General features: G+C 40.8%; 1 protein-coding gene across 1 annotated transcript; it reads left to right on the top strand.

Moving 5' to 3' along the window:
• Nucleotides 1-503: 503 nt before the first annotated feature.
• Nucleotides 504-19,513, top strand: LOC135085724 (sorting nexin-32). The gene is made up of 11 exons (XM_063980523.1): nt 504-606; nt 4,260-4,382; nt 5,646-5,816; nt 6,882-7,003; nt 7,403-7,571; nt 8,115-8,274; nt 12,827-12,942; nt 13,649-13,758; nt 14,455-14,527; nt 17,188-17,297; nt 18,533-19,513. Exons 1-11 carry the CDS (start codon nt 601-603, stop codon nt 18,624-18,626), a joined length of 1,254 nt encoding a protein of 417 aa, XP_063836593.1. The 5' UTR covers nt 504-600; the 3' UTR covers nt 18,627-19,513.
• The last annotated feature ends 1,282 nt before the right edge of the window (nt 19,514-20,795 follow it).

Here is a 20,795-nt window from a genome sequence, read left to right on the forward strand (position 1 = left end):
TTCAGTGCCATGGAAATTGGAAATCGTTTACCTACGCATTTAAGTAAAACTCAGCACTCGCGCGGTTGTCCACACTATTTCAAAGTACAATTATTTTAACTTTGTGCATTTTTGTGATCTTACGTAAGAACTATTAAGACTCATTCCCACCCCCTTGTAAGAAAAAATAAGACATGGTTGACCCCCCCCCCCCTCCCTAAATCATCTTAGTTTTATGAGTTTTTTTACCTAAAGAAGTAAAGAAACTGGCGAGTTTTAGTAAAGCCCAATGTGTGTTTGTGTGGTCAGTGCTTAGTAGATTAATAAATAAAAATTGGGTTTCATACTTTTCAACTAGCTCTCTAGAAAAAAATGAATTTTTATTGTTCAATATGAAAATAACCCTCTTTCTGGCGTAGTCGGGTAAAAAGGTAGAATATTTTAATCAAGCACTGGTAACATTTTTCAGCAGGAAACGTCATCGTGACAGCTGACTTTGACAGTTATTCTAAAAAAATATTTAGCGTCATTCGTACACTTGTTTTTTGGAATTAATTGCAATTATCTTGGAATAATTTACTCAGTATACTCTAAAACTGTGTTTATAAATAAGTTTTCAAGATGATGGTAAGTTTTTTGTATTCTAATTAGAATCTTAATGGAGGAAGTCGTCCAAAATTTGATAGGTGCCGGGGGGCGTCACCGACATCAAAATACTTTGTATTGTTTGTTATCGCTAATTACCAAGATAATAACCATATTTTCACCTTACCTAGCGTGGTTTCGGTGACTCATGTTCCATGCTAGCGGACTCTTTTGACCCCGACTCGAAAATATCTGTTGTAAATCCAATTTGAAATAAAAAACACTCATGACGTGGACATCCCTAATTCAACTATTATTCAACTAGGCTGAATTTAGGTTTTTAATTGTACTCTGCGTTGTGAAGGACGTTATCGTTAGTTTCTAATAAATTTTTGCCTCTAATTACATTTCTGTATCCTGTTTTGTTCCAAAAGTACTAAACTTTGTTTTAGTGTCCGACCGAATGTTCGGTTTCGGTTTCGTTTTCGGTTGAGTTTCGGTAAAAACACGAGTTTCGGTTTAGTTTCGTTTTCGGCGGCAAACTTGCCGAAACTACGACCGAAACCGAATGTGCGCACATTCGGAGTTTCCGTGCTGTTATCGGTCATGTTCGGCGCGTTGAATGAGTGAATGAATCCGATCAGAGCCAATGTCGTGATTCGCTCGCTTGTTTGTTTGCTGTTAGTTTTGTTTTGTTGTGGTGGCGAGTTTTCGAGTGATTTATTTTCAATTTGGTAAGTTTTATCTCGTTTTATGTCGTTATAACATAAGAGCGGGTAGTAAACATCAAAAAAAATATTCAAAATGACTGATAAAAGTATGTATAATCAAGTTTAATCTAACCTATAAATATTTTTTTTGGTTCGCAAATAAATGCTATACGTAAACAAACATTAGTTAGGTAGTTAGTAATGACTATAGTGCATTTCATGGTGGATTCAGAGTTTCAAAGTTCATTTTAGTATTTATCACCAAGGTATCCAAGTGGCAAGTACAGTAGATACTAACTTCGTTCGTTCGTTCGTTTCAGCCAAATGACGTCGACTGCTGGACAAAGGCCTCCCCCAAGGTTTTCCACAATGAACGGTCCTGCGCTATACTAACTTACGTACTACCAATTTTGTTTTGAGAAATTATTAAGGTAAAAGACCCGACCATGGGACGGGTTATGTAGATGTCCTGAATATTGCAAGTAATTAAAAAAAAACTAGACTATAAATCCTTCTTTTTCTTTTTTAATACATAATTTGATACCTTTTAGAGTAAAAAGGCTAGTGTCCGACCGAATGTTCGGTTTCGGTTTCGTTTTCGGTTGAGTTTCGGTAAAAACACGAGTTTCGGTTTAGTTTCGTTTTCGGCGGCAAACTTGCCGAAACTACGACCGAAACCGAATGTGCATTCGGGAGTTTCCGCGCTGTTATCGGTCATGTTCGGCGCGTTGAATGAGTGAATGAATCCGATCAGAGCCAATGTCGTGATTCGCTCGCTTGTTTGTTTGCTGTTAGTTTTGTTTTGGTGGCGAGTTTTCTAGTGATTTATTTTGAATTTGGTAAGTTTTATATCGTTTTATGTCGTTATAACATAAGAGCGGGTAGTAAACATCAAAAAAAAATATTCGGCTTCGCGCGCGTGGACTACATTATCTACATATTTTACGGAACCCTATTTTTTTCCAAAATAAAATTTAGCCTATGTTACTCCTGGATAATGTAGCTTTCGAATGGTGAAAGAATTTTTTAAAATGGTCCAGTAGTTTTTGAGCCTATTCATTACAACCAAACAAACAAACAAACAAAGTTTTCCTCTTTATAATATTAGTGTAGATTTTTTTTTGGTTCGCAAATGCTATACGTAAACAAACATTAGTTAGGTAGGTAGTAATGACTATACCTAGTGCATTTCATGGTGATAATATTATGGATTCAGAGTTTCAAAGTTCATTTTAGTATTTATCACCAAGGTATCCAAGTGGCAAGTACAGTAGATACTAACTTACGTACTACCAATTTTGAATTGAGAAATTATTAAGGTTAAAGACCCGACCATGGGACGGGTTATGTAGATGTCCTGAATATTGCGAGTAATAAAAAAAATCTAGACTATAAATCCTTCTGTTTCCTTTACTTACATAATTTGATACCTTTTAGAGTAAAAAGGCGCTTTATAAGTTCAATTTTAATGCAATTTAAAGAGAAAACAATAAAGACTGACTGATTATAATAACGTTTTCTTTATTTTTCCCTCAAAATATGAGCCTTGTAAGGAAGTTTCGGTTTCGGTTTCGGTTTCGGCCGAAATAGACACCGTTGCCGAAATTCGTTTTCGGTTTCGGTTTCGGTCGTAAAACTAGTTTCGGTCGGACACTAAAAAAGGCGCTTTATAAGTTTAATTTTAATGCAATTTAAAGAGAAAACAATAAAGACTTGACTGATTATAATAACGTTTTCTTTATTTTTCCCTCAAAATATGAGCCTTGTAAGGAAGTTTCGGTTTCGGTTTCGGCCGAAATAGACACCGTTGCCGAAATTCGTTTTCGGTTTCGGTTTCGGTCGTAAAACTAGTTTCGGTCGGACACGACTTTGTTTCAATATAAAAAAAAAACATTGATAAAAGTTTTAGTTTTAGTACATTTTAACAGGCTAATTAAGCTACGCAATGCCATGTGAATGCATAACTTAGTATTAAGTGAGGAATTAATACAATGATGCTGAATCAATTACTAGCACATCACACATTATTCTTGCAATATCCTGTTACAACAATTTAACTGTTACCATAATTTAAACAGCTTATGCAAACAGCAGCAGCAAATATGTGTTAATGAAATATACATTTAACTAGAAATATTTGTGTATAAAATTGTGATTACACCAATTTGTGAATCAATTAGTTATTATCAGGCATATTTAGAAGGCAGACAAGACAACCAATAACTTATGCAGTCTTTTATTTATTTATTTCCACACATTTGCAAGATCTTTACAGGGAAATCCTCCACCTTGTAGAAGATGGGTGATTAACCACACATTACAGCGTTGTAATGACAAGACATTTCAAGAGAAACAGATTATTTCTCTTGGTTTCTCCCCAGCCCTTTTGGCAATTGGCATTGGTGTATTTAGGGTTCTTTTCCAGGCCTGGCCCCTAACATAATTATGCCATGTCATAGCTCATGAATTAGTACTATCAGCTATCATCTTCAAATCTACCAATTTCCTATACCCAATATCACCTTTTCTATACCAGCGATTTCCTATACCAGATATGGGGATTGTAGGCCAAATCCTCGCATTTGCCTGTAAATAAGAGAACCTTTTTCCTGCAGGGGAGGCTAAATGACCTGATGATCCGGAAGGTCCTGAGTGTTATAACCAGACATTGTATGTTAAACAAGCACTTACACAACAAGTGTTACAGACAGCCCACTGGGCAGAGGGTGCATATAGGCAGAGGAAACACCGCAGCATGTGCTCATGAAGTGCAGCAGCGTAGCAGAACAATGGGCTCAATTTCTCCGATCACCATCGTTGCTGCAGGAGGCCTGTAGCAGCCTAGACGGGCTGCTCGCCTTCTGGGGGGATCTGGGGTGGTTGGAGTAGGAAGATAAACCACAAATCGCGCACAATGGCCCAATCATGAGGCTTAGTGCGGTATTCGATTGCCCTGCAAAACTAACTAACTATTTCTTCCCCCAGGACTGTGTTGAAGAGACTAACCATGATCCCCTGTCGTCGCCCGCTCAGCCCGCATCGCTCGACGCGAAGGTTGAGAAGAAGAAGCCCAATGAAAACGTCTCGTTGACGGATAACAGCTTGCTGGTAAATAAATATATGTAATAGATGAACTGATCTTTTCAGAATTTTTTTAACCGACTTCAACAAAAGGGGTTATTTGGTTGGCATGTTTTTTTTTATGTATGTACACCGATTACGCCGAGGTTTCTGATCCGATTTACGAAACTCTTTTTAAGATCGATGCAAAATAGCTGTCACTTGGTCCCATAAAAATTTGATCTAATTTAATTGGGTAGTTTTTATTTTATGAGCATTTTTAGTTTACCTGAACGTCGCAATTTGCTCGGTGTCGTCGTAATTCGTGACAATTATGTCGTCCAGAAATCTTTACAGTCTGTAAATACATCGATTACTTAAATATTTGTAGTCCGATTTGAGCGATTCTTTTTTTTGTAAAATTTTTTGGATACACAAGCATTAAGGGTTTTTTTCGTATTAAAATCATGACTAATTTTCTTATTAGCTCTTATATCGATAACGTTACACGATACGACGTATTGTTTATCAGTGTCACTTGAGTCACTGCCCCAGTGGGAAATTCCCACAGTTAATGGGAAATGTGAACACAAAATACCTACACTGTTAACTGATGGCTGCAACAACGTGATGCTCTTGTTGAATAGGAATTAAAATAAAGACATAGTTCTTATGTGTTATAGGTACTCCAACTTTACTCACTAAAACCTCCTGTTATTACTTCATTCCGCATTATCGGCAGATGCAAACAGATTATCTGTTTGCATCCGCCGATAATGCGGTACCCGCGATCGAACCCGCGATTTGTGGCTGCCAAATGACGTCTACTGCTTGACAAAGGCCTTCCCCAAGAACTTCCACGACGACCGGTCCAGCGCTCCTCTGTTCCTCCCGGCTAGGTGGTCGATCCAACTAGTGGGGGGCCTGCCTACACTATACCTTCCGGTGTGGTCACGATCACGGAAACTAAAGGGAGGTCACATCTTCCTTTAGTTTCTGTGATCTGTAGCCACAAACGGGGGCGGGGCCGGTGTCGCAGCAATATGCCCAAAAACTGAACACTTTGCTCGTGACAGCAATGATGACAGCAGCGACGTCATAATGTAAACAGTTTACATTGCTTGTATAGTACTAAAGATTATTCGAACGTTGAGTTCTGATACCGCAGTGGATAATGAGCACAAATTTTGATTACTTTGTTTAAGTCAATTTCTAATGCGACACTGAGTATCGAACTCAGTCCATTAGTTGGCATCTCTCTATATCTCTGTGGCAGTAGTATGGTACCTAATCTTAGTTTTGCATCAACAGGTGGACATATCAGATGCTCTCAGTGAGAAGGAGAAAGTGAAGTTCACAGTGCACACCAAGACAACCCTCCCAGAGTTCCAGAAGCAAGAGTTTGTGGTGGTCCGGCAGCATGAAGAGTTTGTGTGGCTCCACGACCGTTATGAAGAGAATGAGCAATACGCTGGTTATATTGTGAGTATACAATAATACCCACTGTAGGCCTTATAAACTGGACTGTTCCCACCTCTCGTGCCTATCGCTGCAACTCCTGTGTAGCCAGGATCTACAGCTTGACCGCCAATAAAACCCAACCAGTGAAGGCCATATAAGAAAACTCAGAGTTGCAGTGTGCTATGGACAGCTGTGAAGAAATAAGGAGATCCGTAAACGAACTAGTTTTGCAGGGCAATCGAGTTACACTTAGTCTCTTGATTGTGCGCAATTTGCGGTTATCTTAGGTACTACTCCAACGATCCCAGATCCCCCAGAAAGCAAGCAGCCTATCTAGACCGCTACAGGCTTCATGCAGCGACCCTGGTGATCGGAGAATTTGAGTCCGTTGATCTGCTACGCTTCTGCACTCGTAAACGAACTAAAGGCCTCCACTAAAACTCGCGTTCGCCTGCACTCGGTCTGTATAGAAAAATGTGACGTGTTCACACTGTGTGGGAAGCAACTTAAGCAAGTTATAGTGTAGACCCTAAAGTCGCTGTCATAGCCCGAAGGATTAGCAAGCTCAAGTGGCAAGGCGCAGGGTAAGTCAAGACAACCCTCCCAGAGTTCCAGAAGCAAGAGTTTGTGGTGGTCCGACAGCATGAGGAGTTCGTCTGGCTCCACGACCGTTATGAGGAGAATAAGCAGTATGCTGGTTATATTGTGAGTTAAAGAATATGAATTCATATTATTTACACACAACAACATAAGTAGGTATGCAAAGAACACTTTTCTTCTTCTCCCGTATGGCGATGTCTTTCCACGTTTGCCTATAGACGAAGCTAGCGGCTGCCCGCGTTTTACCCCCTTAGGAGTTGAATATTGCAAAATCCCGTCTTAGTGAGCACCTACGTTCTAAAAGGAACCCCCATGCAAAATTTGAGACTCCTAGCTTTTGTAGTTTCTGAGATTACGTGATGAGTGAGTGAGTCAGTGACCTTTCGCATAAAATCGATAGATAAATATGGAAAATACTCACTCGACAGCTAAACATTTAAATGGAAAATTGCATCAATCACAACTACACACGCTACATTTTCGCAGATACCGCCAGCGCCCCCTAGGCCGGACTTCGACGCGTCGCGCGAGAAACTTCAGCGATTAGGGGAGGGCGAGGGGGCCCTTACGCGGGAGGAGTTCCTTAAGATGAAGGAGGAGTTGGAGGAGTGAGTAACCTGAATCAGTCTTTATTTGTAACGTACTAAGATTCAATTTTCGCGCTCCATTACATTTCAAACCAACATACCAAAGTTGTTTAATCAAGAGTCAAAGTCGAATCAAGAGTGGACTAAAAGTCTACCGCTTAACTTAATCAGTGCCTGAGGTATGGGAGCAGCATGGGAGGGTGTTTTGAGACGTCAAACGTCAGCGAGACTTTTATTTTTTTTTAAATACTGTCTGTTTTCCTTCTTCGACCTTTGATATACTTTAAATTTTGAAAAAATGTTGGCAACCCTGTAGGTAGATTAAGATTATGTCACTCGTCAGTGGTGCCAACTATTAAGTATGAAAACGGTAGCTCATACTACATAAAACTAATGATTCTAATCGATCTTCTTCCCCAGCGAATATCTAGCAACCTTCAAGAAGACCGTAGCAATGCACGAAGTGTTCCTGCAACGTTTGGCGGCGCACCCTGTATTCAGGAGCGATTCCCATCTCAGAGTCTTTCTGGAATATGAGCAGGATTTGTGCGCGAAGCCGCGCGGCAAGATGGACCTTATTGGTGGACTGGTAAGGCATAGAATTGGTTGGCACTTACAGGTTTGTTAGGTTCAAAGTTGAATGCGTCATCAGTGGGTGACTGAATAATATCTGTGAGTGAAGCCGCGCGGCAAGATGGACCTTATTGGAGGACTGGTAAGGCATAGATTTGCTTGGCACTTTCATGTTTGTATAGTTCAAAGGTTGTAAGGCCACGTACTGGAAAGCGCAGTGTAGGATGATCACCCATAAGTGGATAGGTGACCTCAGGAAGGCACTGGATGCAGGCCGCTACCAATGTCCTGTGTCTGAAATGATGATGATGATGTTGAATGTGGCTTTTATTTCTGGGTGTTCCAAAGGAATTAATTAGGGTCTGGCATGCACTGGCGCCATCTGTAATAGCTTTGCGTACCGCCAATGCAAAAGATGGCGGAGTTCTACAAAACAGTTTGTTTTTTAAAAATCCGTGATCCGTTATTTTAAAAGATCTGCTCGGGGTTCATCTTTTTGAAGTTATAAATATTGTAACTTTTTATGTATTTAAACATTAATATCTCTATCTATCCCCAGATGCGTTCCATGACGACGACGACCGATGAGATATACTTAGGAGCGACTGTCCGTGACGTCAACGACTTCTTTGAGCAAGAGACTGCGTTCCTTCAAGAATATTACTCGCATCTGCGCGATGCCGTGGCGCGCGTTGACCGCATGACCTCCAAGCACAAAGGTACGTGACTTCAGAGCACAGGTGTAACTTCCAAGCACAGATTTTCAAGCACAGGTTTGTGATTTAAGGGCACAAGTATGTAAATTCCGAGCACAGGTCTGCATGTGCTGTAACCTGCGAGCACAGATGCCCGGTCACTTTGACAGATATACTTGGGCGCGACTGCAAATGACTTCTTCGAGCAGGAGACCGCCTTCTTGCAAGAATATAGAATATCGACTGAATGACCTCCAAGCACAAAGGTGAGCGACTTATGTGCACAGGTCTATACTCAAGCACAGGCACGTAACTTCCGAATGCACAGTTTAATGACTTAAGAGCACAGGTATGTGACCTCCAAGCATAGGTACGTGACTTACGAGCACAGGTGTGTGTCTATTGCGACAGATATACTTAGGAGCGACGGTTCGTGACGTCAACGACTTCTTTGAGCAGGAGACTGCGTTCTTGCAAGAATACTATTCGCACCTTCGCGTCGACTGCATGACATCTAAGCACAAAGGTGAGTGACTTCTGAGCACAGGTCTAACTTCCAAGCACAGGTTTGTGACTTCCAAGCACAGGTATGTGACTTCCGAGCACAGGTGTGTGTGTGCTGTGACCTGCTAGCACAGATGTCCTTTTTTACTATGACAGAAATACTTGGGATCGACGGTCCGTGACGTCAACGACTTTTTCGAGCAAGAGACTGCGTTCCTTCAAGAATATTATTCGCATCTTCGCGATGCCGTGGCGCGTGTCGACCGAATGACCTCCAAGCACAAAGGTGAGTGACTTGTGAGCATAAGTCTGTAATTTTGAAGTACATGTGTAACTTCCAAGCACAGGTTTATGCCTTTCAAGCACAGGTGTGTTACTTCTGAGCTCAGTTAAATGACTTAAGAGCACAATTATGTGACTTCCGACCACAGTGAAATGAGTTATGAGCACAAGTATAACTTCCGAGCACAATTCTGTGAGTACTGTCACCTTCGAGCACAGGTGTGCGTCTATTGTGATAGATATACTTAGGAGCGACGGTACGCGACGTCAACGACTTCTTTGAGCAGGAGACCGCCTTCTTGCAGGAATACTACTTGCATCTTCGCGATGCAGTGGCGCGCGTCGACCGAATGACCTCCAAGCACAAAGGTATGTGACTTCTGAGCATAGGTTCGTGACTTCTGTGCACAGGTCTAACTTCCAAGCACAGGTTTGTGACTTTCACAAGTGCGCGACTATTGTAACAGATATACTTAAGAGTGACGGTTCGTGACGTCAACGACTTCTTTGAGCAAGAGACTGCGTTCCTTCAAGAGTATTATTCGCACCTGCGCGATGCCGTGGCGCGCGTTGACCGCATGACCTCCAAGCACAAAGGTGAGTGACTTCAGGGCACATATCTAACTTCCAAGCACAAGTTTGTACCTTTCAAGCGCAGGTATGTGACTTCCGAGCACAAGTGTGTGTGTGCTGTGACCTGCTAGCACAGATGTGCTTTTTTTTACTATGACAGAAATACTTAGGATCGACTGTCCGCGACGTCAACGACTTCTTTGAACAGGAGACTGCTTTCCTTCAAGAATACTATTCGCATCTGCGAGACGCTGTGGCGCGCGTCGACCGAATGACATCTAAGCACAAAGGTACGTGACTTCAGAGCACAGGTCTAACTTCCAAGCACAGATTTTTGCCTTTCAAGCACAGGTTTGTAACTTTCAAACACAGGTTTGTGACTTAAGGTCACAAGTATGTAAATTCAGAGCACAGGTATGAAACTTCCGAGCACAGGTCTGCGTGTGCTGTGACCTACTAGCACAGATGCCCGGTTAATATGACAGATATACTTGGGTGCGACTGTGAATGACTTCTTTGAACAAGAGACTGCGTTCCTTCAAGAATTATACTACTCACACCTGCGCGATGATGTGGCGCGCGTCGACCGAATGACCTCCAAGCACGAAGGTGAGTGACTTCTGTGCACAGTTAAATGACTTAAGAGCACAGGTATGTGACTTCCAGGCATAGGTACGTGACTTACGAGCACAGGTGTGCGTCTATTGTGATAGATATACTTAGGAGCGACGGTCCGTGACGTCAACGACTTCTTTGAATAAGAGACTGCGTTCTTGCAAGAATATTATTCCCATCTTCGCGATGCCGTGGCGCGCGTTGACCGAATGACCTCCAAGCACAAAGGTGAGTGACTTGTGAGCATAAGTCTGTAATTTTGAAGTACATGTGTAACTTCCAAGCACAGGTTTATGCCTTTCAAGCACAGGTGTGTTACTTTCGAGCTCAGTTAAATGACTTAAGAGCACAATTATGTGACTTCCGACCAAGTGAAATGAGTTATGAGCACAAGTATAACTTCCGAACACAATTCTGCGAGTACTGTCACCTTCGAGCACAGGTGTGCGTCTATTGTGATAGATATACTTAGGAGCGACGGTCCGCGACGTCAACGACTTCTTTGAGCAGGAGACTGCGTTCTTGCAAGAATACTATTCGCACCTTCGCGTCGACTGCATGACGTCTAAGCACAAAGGTGAGTGACTTCTGAGCACAGGTCTAACTTCCAAGCACAGGTTTGTGACTTTCAAGCACACGTATGTGACTTCCGAGCACAGGTGTGCGTGTGCTGGGACCTGCTAGCACAGATGTCCTTTTTTACTATGACAGATATACTTAGGAGCGACTGTCCGCGATGTCAACGACTTCTTTGAGCAGGAGACTGCGTTCTTGCAAGAATATTATTCGCATCTTCGCGATGCCGTGGCGCGTGTCGACCGAATGACATCTAAACACAAAGGTGAGTGACTTCAGGGCACATATCTAACTTCCAAGCACAAGTTTGTACCTTTCAAGCGCAGGTATGTGACTTCCGAGCACAAGTGTGTGTGTGCTGTGACCTGCTAGCACAGATGTGCTTTTTTTTACTATGACAGAAATACTTAGGATCGACTGTCCGCGACGTCAACGACTTCTTTGAACAGGAGACTGCTTTCCTTCAAGAATACTATTCGCATCTGCGAGACGCTGTGGCGCGCGTCGACCGAATGACATCTAAGCACAAAGGTACGTGACTTCAGAGCACAGGTCTAACTTCCAAGCACAGATTTTTGCCTTTCAAGCACAGGTTTGTAACTTTCAAACACAGGTTTGTGACTTAAGGTCACAAGTATGTAAATTCAGAGCACAGGTATGAAACTTCCGAGCACAGGTCTGCGTGTGCTGTGACCTACTAGCACAGATGCCCGGTTAATATGACAGATATACTTGGGTGCGACTGTGAATGACTTCTTTGAACAAGAGACTGCGTTCCTTCAAGAATTATACTACTCACACCTGCGCGATGATGTGGCGCGCGTCGACCGAATGACCTCCAAGCACGAAGGTGAGTGACTTCTGTGCACAGTTAAATGACTTAAGAGCACAGGTATGTGACTTCCAGGCATAGGTACGTGACTTACGAGCACAGGTGTGCGTCTATTGTGATAGATATACTTAGGAGCGACGGTCCGCGACGTCAACGACTTCTTTGAACAAGAGACTGCTTTCTTGCAAGAATACTATTCGCATCTGCGCGATGCCGTGGCGCGCGTTGACCGAATGACCTCTAAACACAAAGGTATGTGACTTCTGAGCACAGGTTCGTGACTTCTGTGCACAGGTCTAACTTCCAAGCACAGGTTTGTGACGTTCACAAGTGCGCGACTATTGTAACAGATATACTTAAGAGTGACGGTTCGTGACGTCAACGACTTCTTTGAACAAGAGACAGCGTTCTTGCAAGAATACTATTCGCACCTTCGCGTCGACTGCATGACGTCTAAGCACAAAGGTGAGTGACATCTGAGCACAGGTCTAACTTCCAAGCACAGGTTTGTGACTTTCAAGCACACGTATGTGACTTCCGAGCACAGGTGTGCGTGTGCTGGGACCTGCTAGCACAGATGTCCTTTTTTACTATGACAGATATACTTAGGAGCGACTGTCCGCGATGTCAACGACTTCTTTGAGCAGGAGACTGCGTTCTTGCAAGAATATTATTCGCATCTTCGCGATGCCGTGGCGCGTGTCGACCGAATGACATCTAAACACAAAGGTGAGTGACTTCAGGGCACATATCTAACTTCCAAGCACAAGTTTGTACCTTTCAAGCGCAGGTATGTGACTTCCGAGCACAAGTGTGTGTGTGCTGTGACCTGCTAGCACAGATGTCCTTTTACTATGACAGATATACTTAGGAGCGACGGTTCGTGACGTTAACGACTTCTTCGAGCAGGAAACTGCGTTTCTGCAGGAACACTAACTGTAACTGTAAGTAACCATAACCTGTGTTTTTGTATGGAGTTTGACAGACTTTTTGATAAAAAGCCGCCAGTTTGCTTGTGACCACGGCTACAGCATAGCAGCCGAAACGTCAAGCCGTGAGTACATAACGTAACTCATTCATAAATGTCGCGTTATGACCCGTGCCTTTTCTATTTTAATTTAAGTAAGATGGACCCAGCCTAAACATTTCTGTTCTATGATAAATCATAGTAACATCAGTGTTATCGTTCCTCAGAAGTGGCAGACGCTCACATCAAGTTATCCTCGTGCATCACACAGTTGGCCACACGTGAACAGCCGCCCACTGAACGGTTCCTTACAAGAGCCGCCGACACGTTTGACAAGTGCCGGGTAAGTGGCCATCATCATCGTCAACGTCATCATTTGGTAAAGCCTGGTCCGTGAGCACGTAGAATTTTGTCCAATGACCCCAAGCTACCCATTCTTATCGCTCGCGCGTAATAATGTTGCTGTCGCGCTCGCACACTCACTGCGGGCGCCCGTCGCACAGTCGCGACAGCAATATAATTACGCGCGAGCGATAAGGATGGGTAGCTTGGGGTCATTGGACAAAATTCTACGTGCTCACGGACCAGGCTTTAGTCCACTGCAGACGTATGCTTCTCCTAAGAGCCTTTTATAATAATCATCAACTATAGCAGTTGAGAGTACGTAACATTCCCACATGAACCCTTTACAATCATCATCGTCATTTTCATTATCATTGCTGGCCGTTAAGCTCCCAAGGACCATTTCACCATCATCTTATGATAATTTTAGAAGTCTTCCATAGGAATCCTTAACAATCATCATCACCATCAAAATTTTAGTTTACAGCAGTGTAATGCTAGTCTTCTGTCACAAGAACCTTGTAAAATCATCATAATTTAATTATTCTCAGTACTATAATAATTTAGTTTAACAAAAATAAATAGATAATTATTATTTTTAAACGCACTGCATCCCATCCGCATCTGTGAAACCTCCATACTAATTCTACTGCTTCTTTGGACCTGTATAATCTTACTTTATTAATAAATCTTATTTCCTACGCCAGAAAATCGAAGGTCGCATGGCGTCTGACCAAGACCTGAAATTGGCGGACACTCTGCGTTACTACATGCGAGATGCGCACGCGGCGAAAGCTGTGCTGGTTAGAAGGCTGAGGTAAGTTGTTTTCACTCTTATGTGGTTGCAATTAGAGCTATATTGCTATAAAAATGTATGGCCATATGTGCTGTCAGCGACAAATAGTTTGTGGCACCCAAAGTGGCCAAAAAGTTGACAACACAACCTTATTCCAATTGTAACAAAGACGTGTTGCGAACTTTTTGGCTACTTTGTATGTCACGAACTATTTGACGCTGACTGTATAAAGACTATCCATCTAGGCCAGGGTTTCTCAACGGCTTCACGAACCCCTGTTAAAGTTTTCAGGTCACAGTGAACCCCTTAACTCCCTTAATCTTTTTCCGTATACGTTCTCTGTCCTTAACTAAGTGATGTCCATCGTAATAAATGTTTCTTTCTTTCTTAACTAGCTAATTAAATCTCCCCTCCCTCCAAAGAAAATAATAACATTGAGTATTGAAAAAATTAGGTTTTAATTTTAATAAAAGGTATCAAATAAAGTGCCAGAAATTTATTTTTAATATGAATGTGGTGGGTGTGCTTGTTTCTTGACGCAAATGGAGTCAAGTTTAGGAGTAATTTCGGACAATTTTAACTTTAATTCTGGCACCATTACGTAAATCTTGTCGCGAACCCCTGCCGTCGAATGGGGTACCCCACTTTGGGAAACCCTGACTAGGCTATATCAATCTAAGTAGATGTATAGAATTCACTTTGGAAATGTATTTTCAGATGCCTAGCTGCGTACGAAGCCGCCAATAGGAACCTCGAAAAAGCCAGAGCGAAGAACAAAGATGTACACGCTGTAAGTTATTTAATTACATCTTAACAAGTTCGCTAGTTTATCTGATAGATAAGTTCCTGATTAACTATCTTCAAGTGGTGTAAGCCTAAGCGCAGACCACCGACTTTGGCCGATAGTTCTGCCGCTTATGCTAACAGACTCAAAAAGTTTAGTTTATCAGACAGATAAGTTTCTGATTTACTGTCAGGGACTTTTATCTGTAGTAGATGAACTGACCCTTTGGCTCGGTTTCCACCAAAGCGGTTCTCCCCGCTTTACTAATATTATAAATGCTAAAGTTTGTATGGATGTCTGGATGTTTGTTACTCTTTCACGTAAAAGCTACTGATCGGATTTTGATGAAACTTTACAGTATTATTGTTTATAACCCAGAATAATTTATGAAGATCTGTGACAAACAAAATTTCACGCGGGTGAAGCCGCGGGCAAAAGCTAGTAGGGCTTAAATTGTCAAGTTTTTCTTTTCAACACGTGTTGTATCAATTTTGTGCGTAACACACATTTTTTGTCCCGCACCCAGCCGATGGAGGTACAAGAGGTAATGCACGCTTTATTAACTATAAGTATATTTTATGACTATAGTTGTTGCGATTCACGAAGGCGAGTGAGCTTCACACGTGTGGTGGCTCGCTACTGTTCGTTGTTTAAAGTTTTTTTTATTTTTTTGTTTTCTTTATTTATTTTTTTATTTTCTTTATTCTTTACAGCTTATATTATGATACAAGTAGCATAAAAATAATAAGTTTTACACATGCCTATGAGTTTTAACTGATAATTTAAAATTGAAAAAAGTAGAAAAATAATTACTAATTACCTACTTATTTATTAGGACGAATTATTAATATTTATGTAGGTATACCATGATTGATACTTCTGGAGTCGGTGCCAAGATTATGAAACATGTAGTTTGCCTGCACCGACTCCAAAAGTATCAATCATGGTATACCTACATAAATATTAATAATTCGTCCTAATAAATAAGTAGGTAATTAGTAATTATTTTTCTACTTTTTAGTGTAGGTTTTTTGGAGTCGGTTTTATTTTTTTTTATAAAATTTTACTTATTTCTTGCTTTTTAGTTAACTAATTATTACCTTGATGATACCACTGAAGGTAGGCAGAACATTGAGACCATATTCTTAATGTCTAGTGTAAAATAATATTCCCTACAAAATACAGGTTACCATATAGGAAACCTAAAAAGACCTTAAACCGTCAGCCCACCTTAAAAACATGAAAGAATACAACTGTTGGTCTATTTGTACTTATAATATTTAAAGAATTATCCTACAACTCCTAAGCATTAAGGAGTTGTACCTACCATGACCAGTTTTTCTTCAAATTCGCATGAAACCACCCTTTTGATAATACCTATTTAACAAAAAAATAATCGTTTCAAATTGGTTCATAATCGGCGGAGATATTGCGTATAAAAAAGTTCATCCCCAATTTTCCACCCTTGGGGGTGAAATATTTTCTTCAAATTCGCATGAAACCACCCTTTTGATAATACCTATTCAACAAAAAAATAATCGTTCAAATTGGTTTATAATCGGCGGAGATATTGCGTATAAAAAAGTTCATCCCCAATTTTCCACCCTTGGGGGTTGTTTTTTTTTATTATTAAATTTAAATGGGACCACCCTTGAGGTATTATCTATACGCTGAAAAAAGATTTGTTCAAATCGGTTCATAATTGGCGGAGTTATCGCGTAACAAACATAGAAAAAAAAAAAAAACATACGGGTCGAATTGAGAACCTCCTCCTTTTTTTGAAGTCGGTTGAAAAGACAGATTCACAATACTTACAGCTAACTTAAACATTTAAAACATTTCAAACCATGCGCAAATCTTATTTGTAAGGTGTATTAATACACATTTTATTTATTTATTTATTTATTAGGTACACCAACAAAGTCACATACATAATACAGTTCATACATTTTAACATGGTTTAACACATGATACGTATATGACCTTAATTACAGGTATACACAGCATTTCTTTTTGCAATGTTAGGGTAATTATACACTAGTAAAAACAACATTTTATGCCTTTATTAGGCCACGGAACCGCATAGGCTTCTCGTGAAATATGTCAACGTGACCATAATCACTGTCATACTTTTTGCAGGCTCTAATGACAAAACAGTTATTTCTATAATTAGTCCTACATAGTGGCGTCATAAAAGTTTTCCCGTGTCTTGCGTTAGACATTACACTATCGTTATGTGCATGTACACGTACACACAAGGAAAGCTCACTTCGGGAGTTGCAAGAACTATAATGGCTTTTAATTTAAATGCTACTAATATTTATAAATGTATGAGGCCCGGTTCCCAACCAAGGCAGAGCGGAGAAAAGTGTTGTTTATTCAAACACTGGGCAAACCCCCATTAGGTGGACTGACGATCTAACATTTCTCCGCTCTGCGCCTTGGTGAAAACCTAGCCTAAGTTTGTGAGGATGCATGGATGTTTTTTACTTTACGCAAAAGTTACGGAACGGATTTTGATAAAACTTTACTGCATAACTTTTTAGACATAAACATTAGAAAAACTGTCACTTTAGAAAATAAAATGCACGAGAGCAATTCTTATAAATGTGCGAATATAGGCTATAGTTTAGCTGTCGGCTGTACCGTTTCCGATGTGGTTGCAGGCGGAGCAGCAACAGGCGGACGCGTGCGCGCGATTCGAGCAACTATCGGCGCGCGCGCGCGAAGAGTTGCTCGACTTTCGTGCAAGGCGCGTGGCTGCTTTCAGGAAGAGGTAATTTGGACCTTATTCCATTGACTTTATGTCCCAAATTGACATGCTAACACCACCAATCAATTGACGTACTTTTTAAAACTGTCAAAACGAAACTCTTCCATAGATTTTGTATGGTACTACAAGCAAGTGACGTCACTATTTTTTCAACTCAAATAAACTACTTTTTTCAATTACGATGCGATCAAAAATCGTAATTTACAGGTAATTTAAAATTAATTAAGTTTTTAAAACCAGAATGAAGTGTCTTTTTAGAAAAGTTGTGATTTCGAATTATTGGGGTATGATGTCAAATTGTCTCATCATTCATCATCATCATCATCTCAGCCATAGGACGTCCACTGCTGAACATAGGCCTCCCCCAATGCTTTCCATGTTACCCGGTTGGTAGCGGCCTGCGTCCAGCGCCTTCCTGCTTTAAGATGATGATGATACCTTTATGATGTCGTCGGTCGACCTTGTGGGTGGACGTCCCACGCTGCGTTTTCCGGTACGCGGCCTCCACTCCAGAACCTTGCTGCCCCATCTGCACCTTATTCCATTGTCTTAATGTCCAAAATTGATACTAATCGGAAGATAAGGTCTAAAAATTTTTTTAAACTAGCCTATTACAAAATAGGCTAGTTTAAAAAAAGTTTTAGACCGTCAATTATATTATGAAAAAACTTTGGACACGTATATTTTTATTTTTCAATCAAACAAGTAATTACGAAGTTATGATGCGCTGAAGTTCCGAGTGCGTGACGTCACAACGTGCTGCACCTTTAAGCGCGCTTTGATGTCACGCGCCTCTCATTTTAACTTTGGCGCGCTTTATCTCTTTCAATTTTACTTTTTGAAAAGTAAAAAATACGTGTCTAGTATTTTTTGATAAGTTAACCGACGGAGTAATTCAAACTTTATTTTTTAACCAGGAAATATCCCTATAAGTGTCCCTTCATAATTAGTGCTACCAGTGGTCAAAATTGAATAAAATATTTACCCGTTCGCGCTAAGTTTGCCGGTCCGTGGAATGCGCGTCCCCTCCCCCAACCGCGATTAAACGCAATTAATGTGTCTTATTTTACGCAAATACACATTTTTTATCAATAATAATAAATAAAAAATATTTTAAATATAGTTTGTTATAGTTATAAACGCTTCCCTTCGAGTAACGTCATATCGCCAGCGGCAAACTTAAAGCGAACGGATAGTAGATTTTGATTTTGTTGATTAAAACCTTATTTTTTCCACAGTCTTATAGATCTCGCGGAGTTAGAAATCAAACACGCACGCGCTCAGCAAGAGTTGTTCAGGAAATCGCTGCAAGTGCTCAAGGAATGCCAATAATGTTGTTACGTCATCGACGGCCCAACGCTGGGCATGTGGGCATAAAGTTTTCCCATCACCAACGCTGCGGTAAGACTGTGGTTTCCTATAAACGCCGAAGGCCGCGTTACTATAGAAATATAGTCAGTGTCGAATCCTAGACATCCATCTTAGACAGCATCTCACTTAACACCAGGTGCGATTTCTGTCAAATACCTGCCTTTTTCTGCATAAAAAAAATTGTCGTGTCACCCAAAGTGGCCAAAACGTTGACAACACAACCTTATTCCAATGAGGGCTATCGTTTTTATACTTAACAGTTGGCGATTGACAGGACCTTACTCTACAGTGGCGCCATCTTGATGAGTGCAAATGCGATAGTCCTCCTACCACTTTAGCGCTCACCAGTTGGTGCCACTGTCTTCGCTACTAGCAAGTGACAGGACCTTACTCTACAGTGGCGCAAACTGGTGAGCCCTAAAACGATAGCCCTCATTGCAACAAACCCCCGTATTCACCACAAATCGAACGCACAGCGTTGAATAGAGCTCTCTGATTGGTTCGTGTGTGACCCTGTGCGTCCACGCGCACTGTGAGACCTCACAGTAATGTTTGTGAATACAGGCGAGACGTGTTGCGAACTTTTCGGCTACTTTGGGTGTCATGAACTCTTTGACGCTAAAAAATAGTTTGATTTTGGTATTTTTTCATGATTAAAGTTGAACAGGTTATACGAACTGAATTTGACGTTTATTTAGTTTTAAATGTTCTCATTGTATCTTCAAAATGTACATAAACTATTTGGTATTTAACGTGTATTAATATTATAAACATTTGACTATAATAATGTTTATAAATGTAGTTATTTTAAAGAGCGTTAGTTAGATAATATAATTTATACCACAGTCCCTTTAAGCGGCCCGAGACGATCAATCGCGATTGTCAATTTTACGTGATTGAAATTGATCGTTTACAAAAGGCATTGAAGAGATTGTCAATTGAATTTACGTGATTGAAGCAAATTGATGATAATTAATTGAAGCCCAATTGACAGGTGCCATTGAAGCTAATATTGATCGTTTATAGTTCCAAAATACTGAACTGTCCTATCCATGACATTGACAGTGGGGCGCCACCGTCAATACCGGATCGCTGGTTCTGATTTTTGCCATGTTGGAGACCATTGAGTTTGGTGGGACAGTTCAGCGTGGGTCATCTATAGCTGAGCCATTGACAATCGTTTCCGTCAATTGGAATTGTCAATAACGTAAATACATTGACAATCGCGATTGATCGTCTTAGGGCCGCTTTTGTCTCATGTAAAAATCACAGCAGTTGCTAGATTTCACAATTCTATAGGCCTATTGCATAACTTGATCAGCGCCTGAGGCACGGGAGGGTGAGTTTTGTTGCGTCAAATGTCAGTGAGACGTCAGATTTGTATGCGTCACGTCATAATATGTCAGTGTCACCCCTCCCGTGCCGCTTTAATACCTCAGGCACTGACCTAGTTAAACCTATAGTTTTTTTTTTTTAATTTCAATAATGTAATAGTAAAAATATCAACTTCTCATAGCTATTTACAATCTTTTTGTGTAAATATAGGTTTGTCACTTGTTTTAAATTGGACTATTGCTGTATAAATAAAAAGTTAGTACCACATTATAATTAGAAGTCCTTCGTTTTCTCTGTCTGTATATTAGAAAGAGCTAGTAATATTTGACAGTACTCGGTTATGCAGGGTGGAAACTATAAGTGATCTCGCTCGATTATTTCTAAACTATACAAGATATCGAAAAACTGGTTACTGATCCTGAAAGTGCTTCACGAGCTCTATCAAACGGTATCAATAATAGCAAATTCACTTTTGGGTCAGTAACCAATTTTTCGATATCTTGTATAGTTTAGAAATAATCGAGTCAGATCACTTATCGTTTCCACCGTGTATAAGCATTAAAACTTATGCCAAATCACCGATTTTACTATCGCGAAAAAAATTGTTCGTTGTTTTGAATTCTTCAGTGTATTTCGTAATAGACTTATTTCTAGAAAATGTTATAACATTCTAATTATAGTCTGGTCTGTGAGAACGTAGAATTTTGTCCAATGACCCCAAGCTACCCATCCTTATCGCTCGCGCGTAATTAATTGCTGCCGCGACTGTGCGACGGCAGGCCTGGCTCACTCCGC

The sequence above is a fragment of the Ostrinia nubilalis genome, chromosome 29 (assembly GCF_963855985.1).
Source record: "Ostrinia nubilalis chromosome 29, ilOstNubi1.1, whole genome shotgun sequence".
NCBI classification, from domain to species: Eukaryota; Metazoa; Arthropoda; class Insecta; order Lepidoptera; family Crambidae; genus Ostrinia; species Ostrinia nubilalis.

Bases quoted from the DNA above. Each gene is read 5' to 3' on its own strand.
- LOC135085724 (XM_063980523.1), top strand. The intron at 4,383-5,645 runs GTAAATAAATAT...TTGCATCAACAG, and splicing joins TGACGGATAACAGCTTGCTG to GTGGACATATCAGATGCTCT. The intron at 5,817-6,881 runs GTGAGTATACAA...ACATTTTCGCAG, and splicing joins AGCAATACGCTGGTTATATT to ATACCGCCAGCGCCCCCTAG.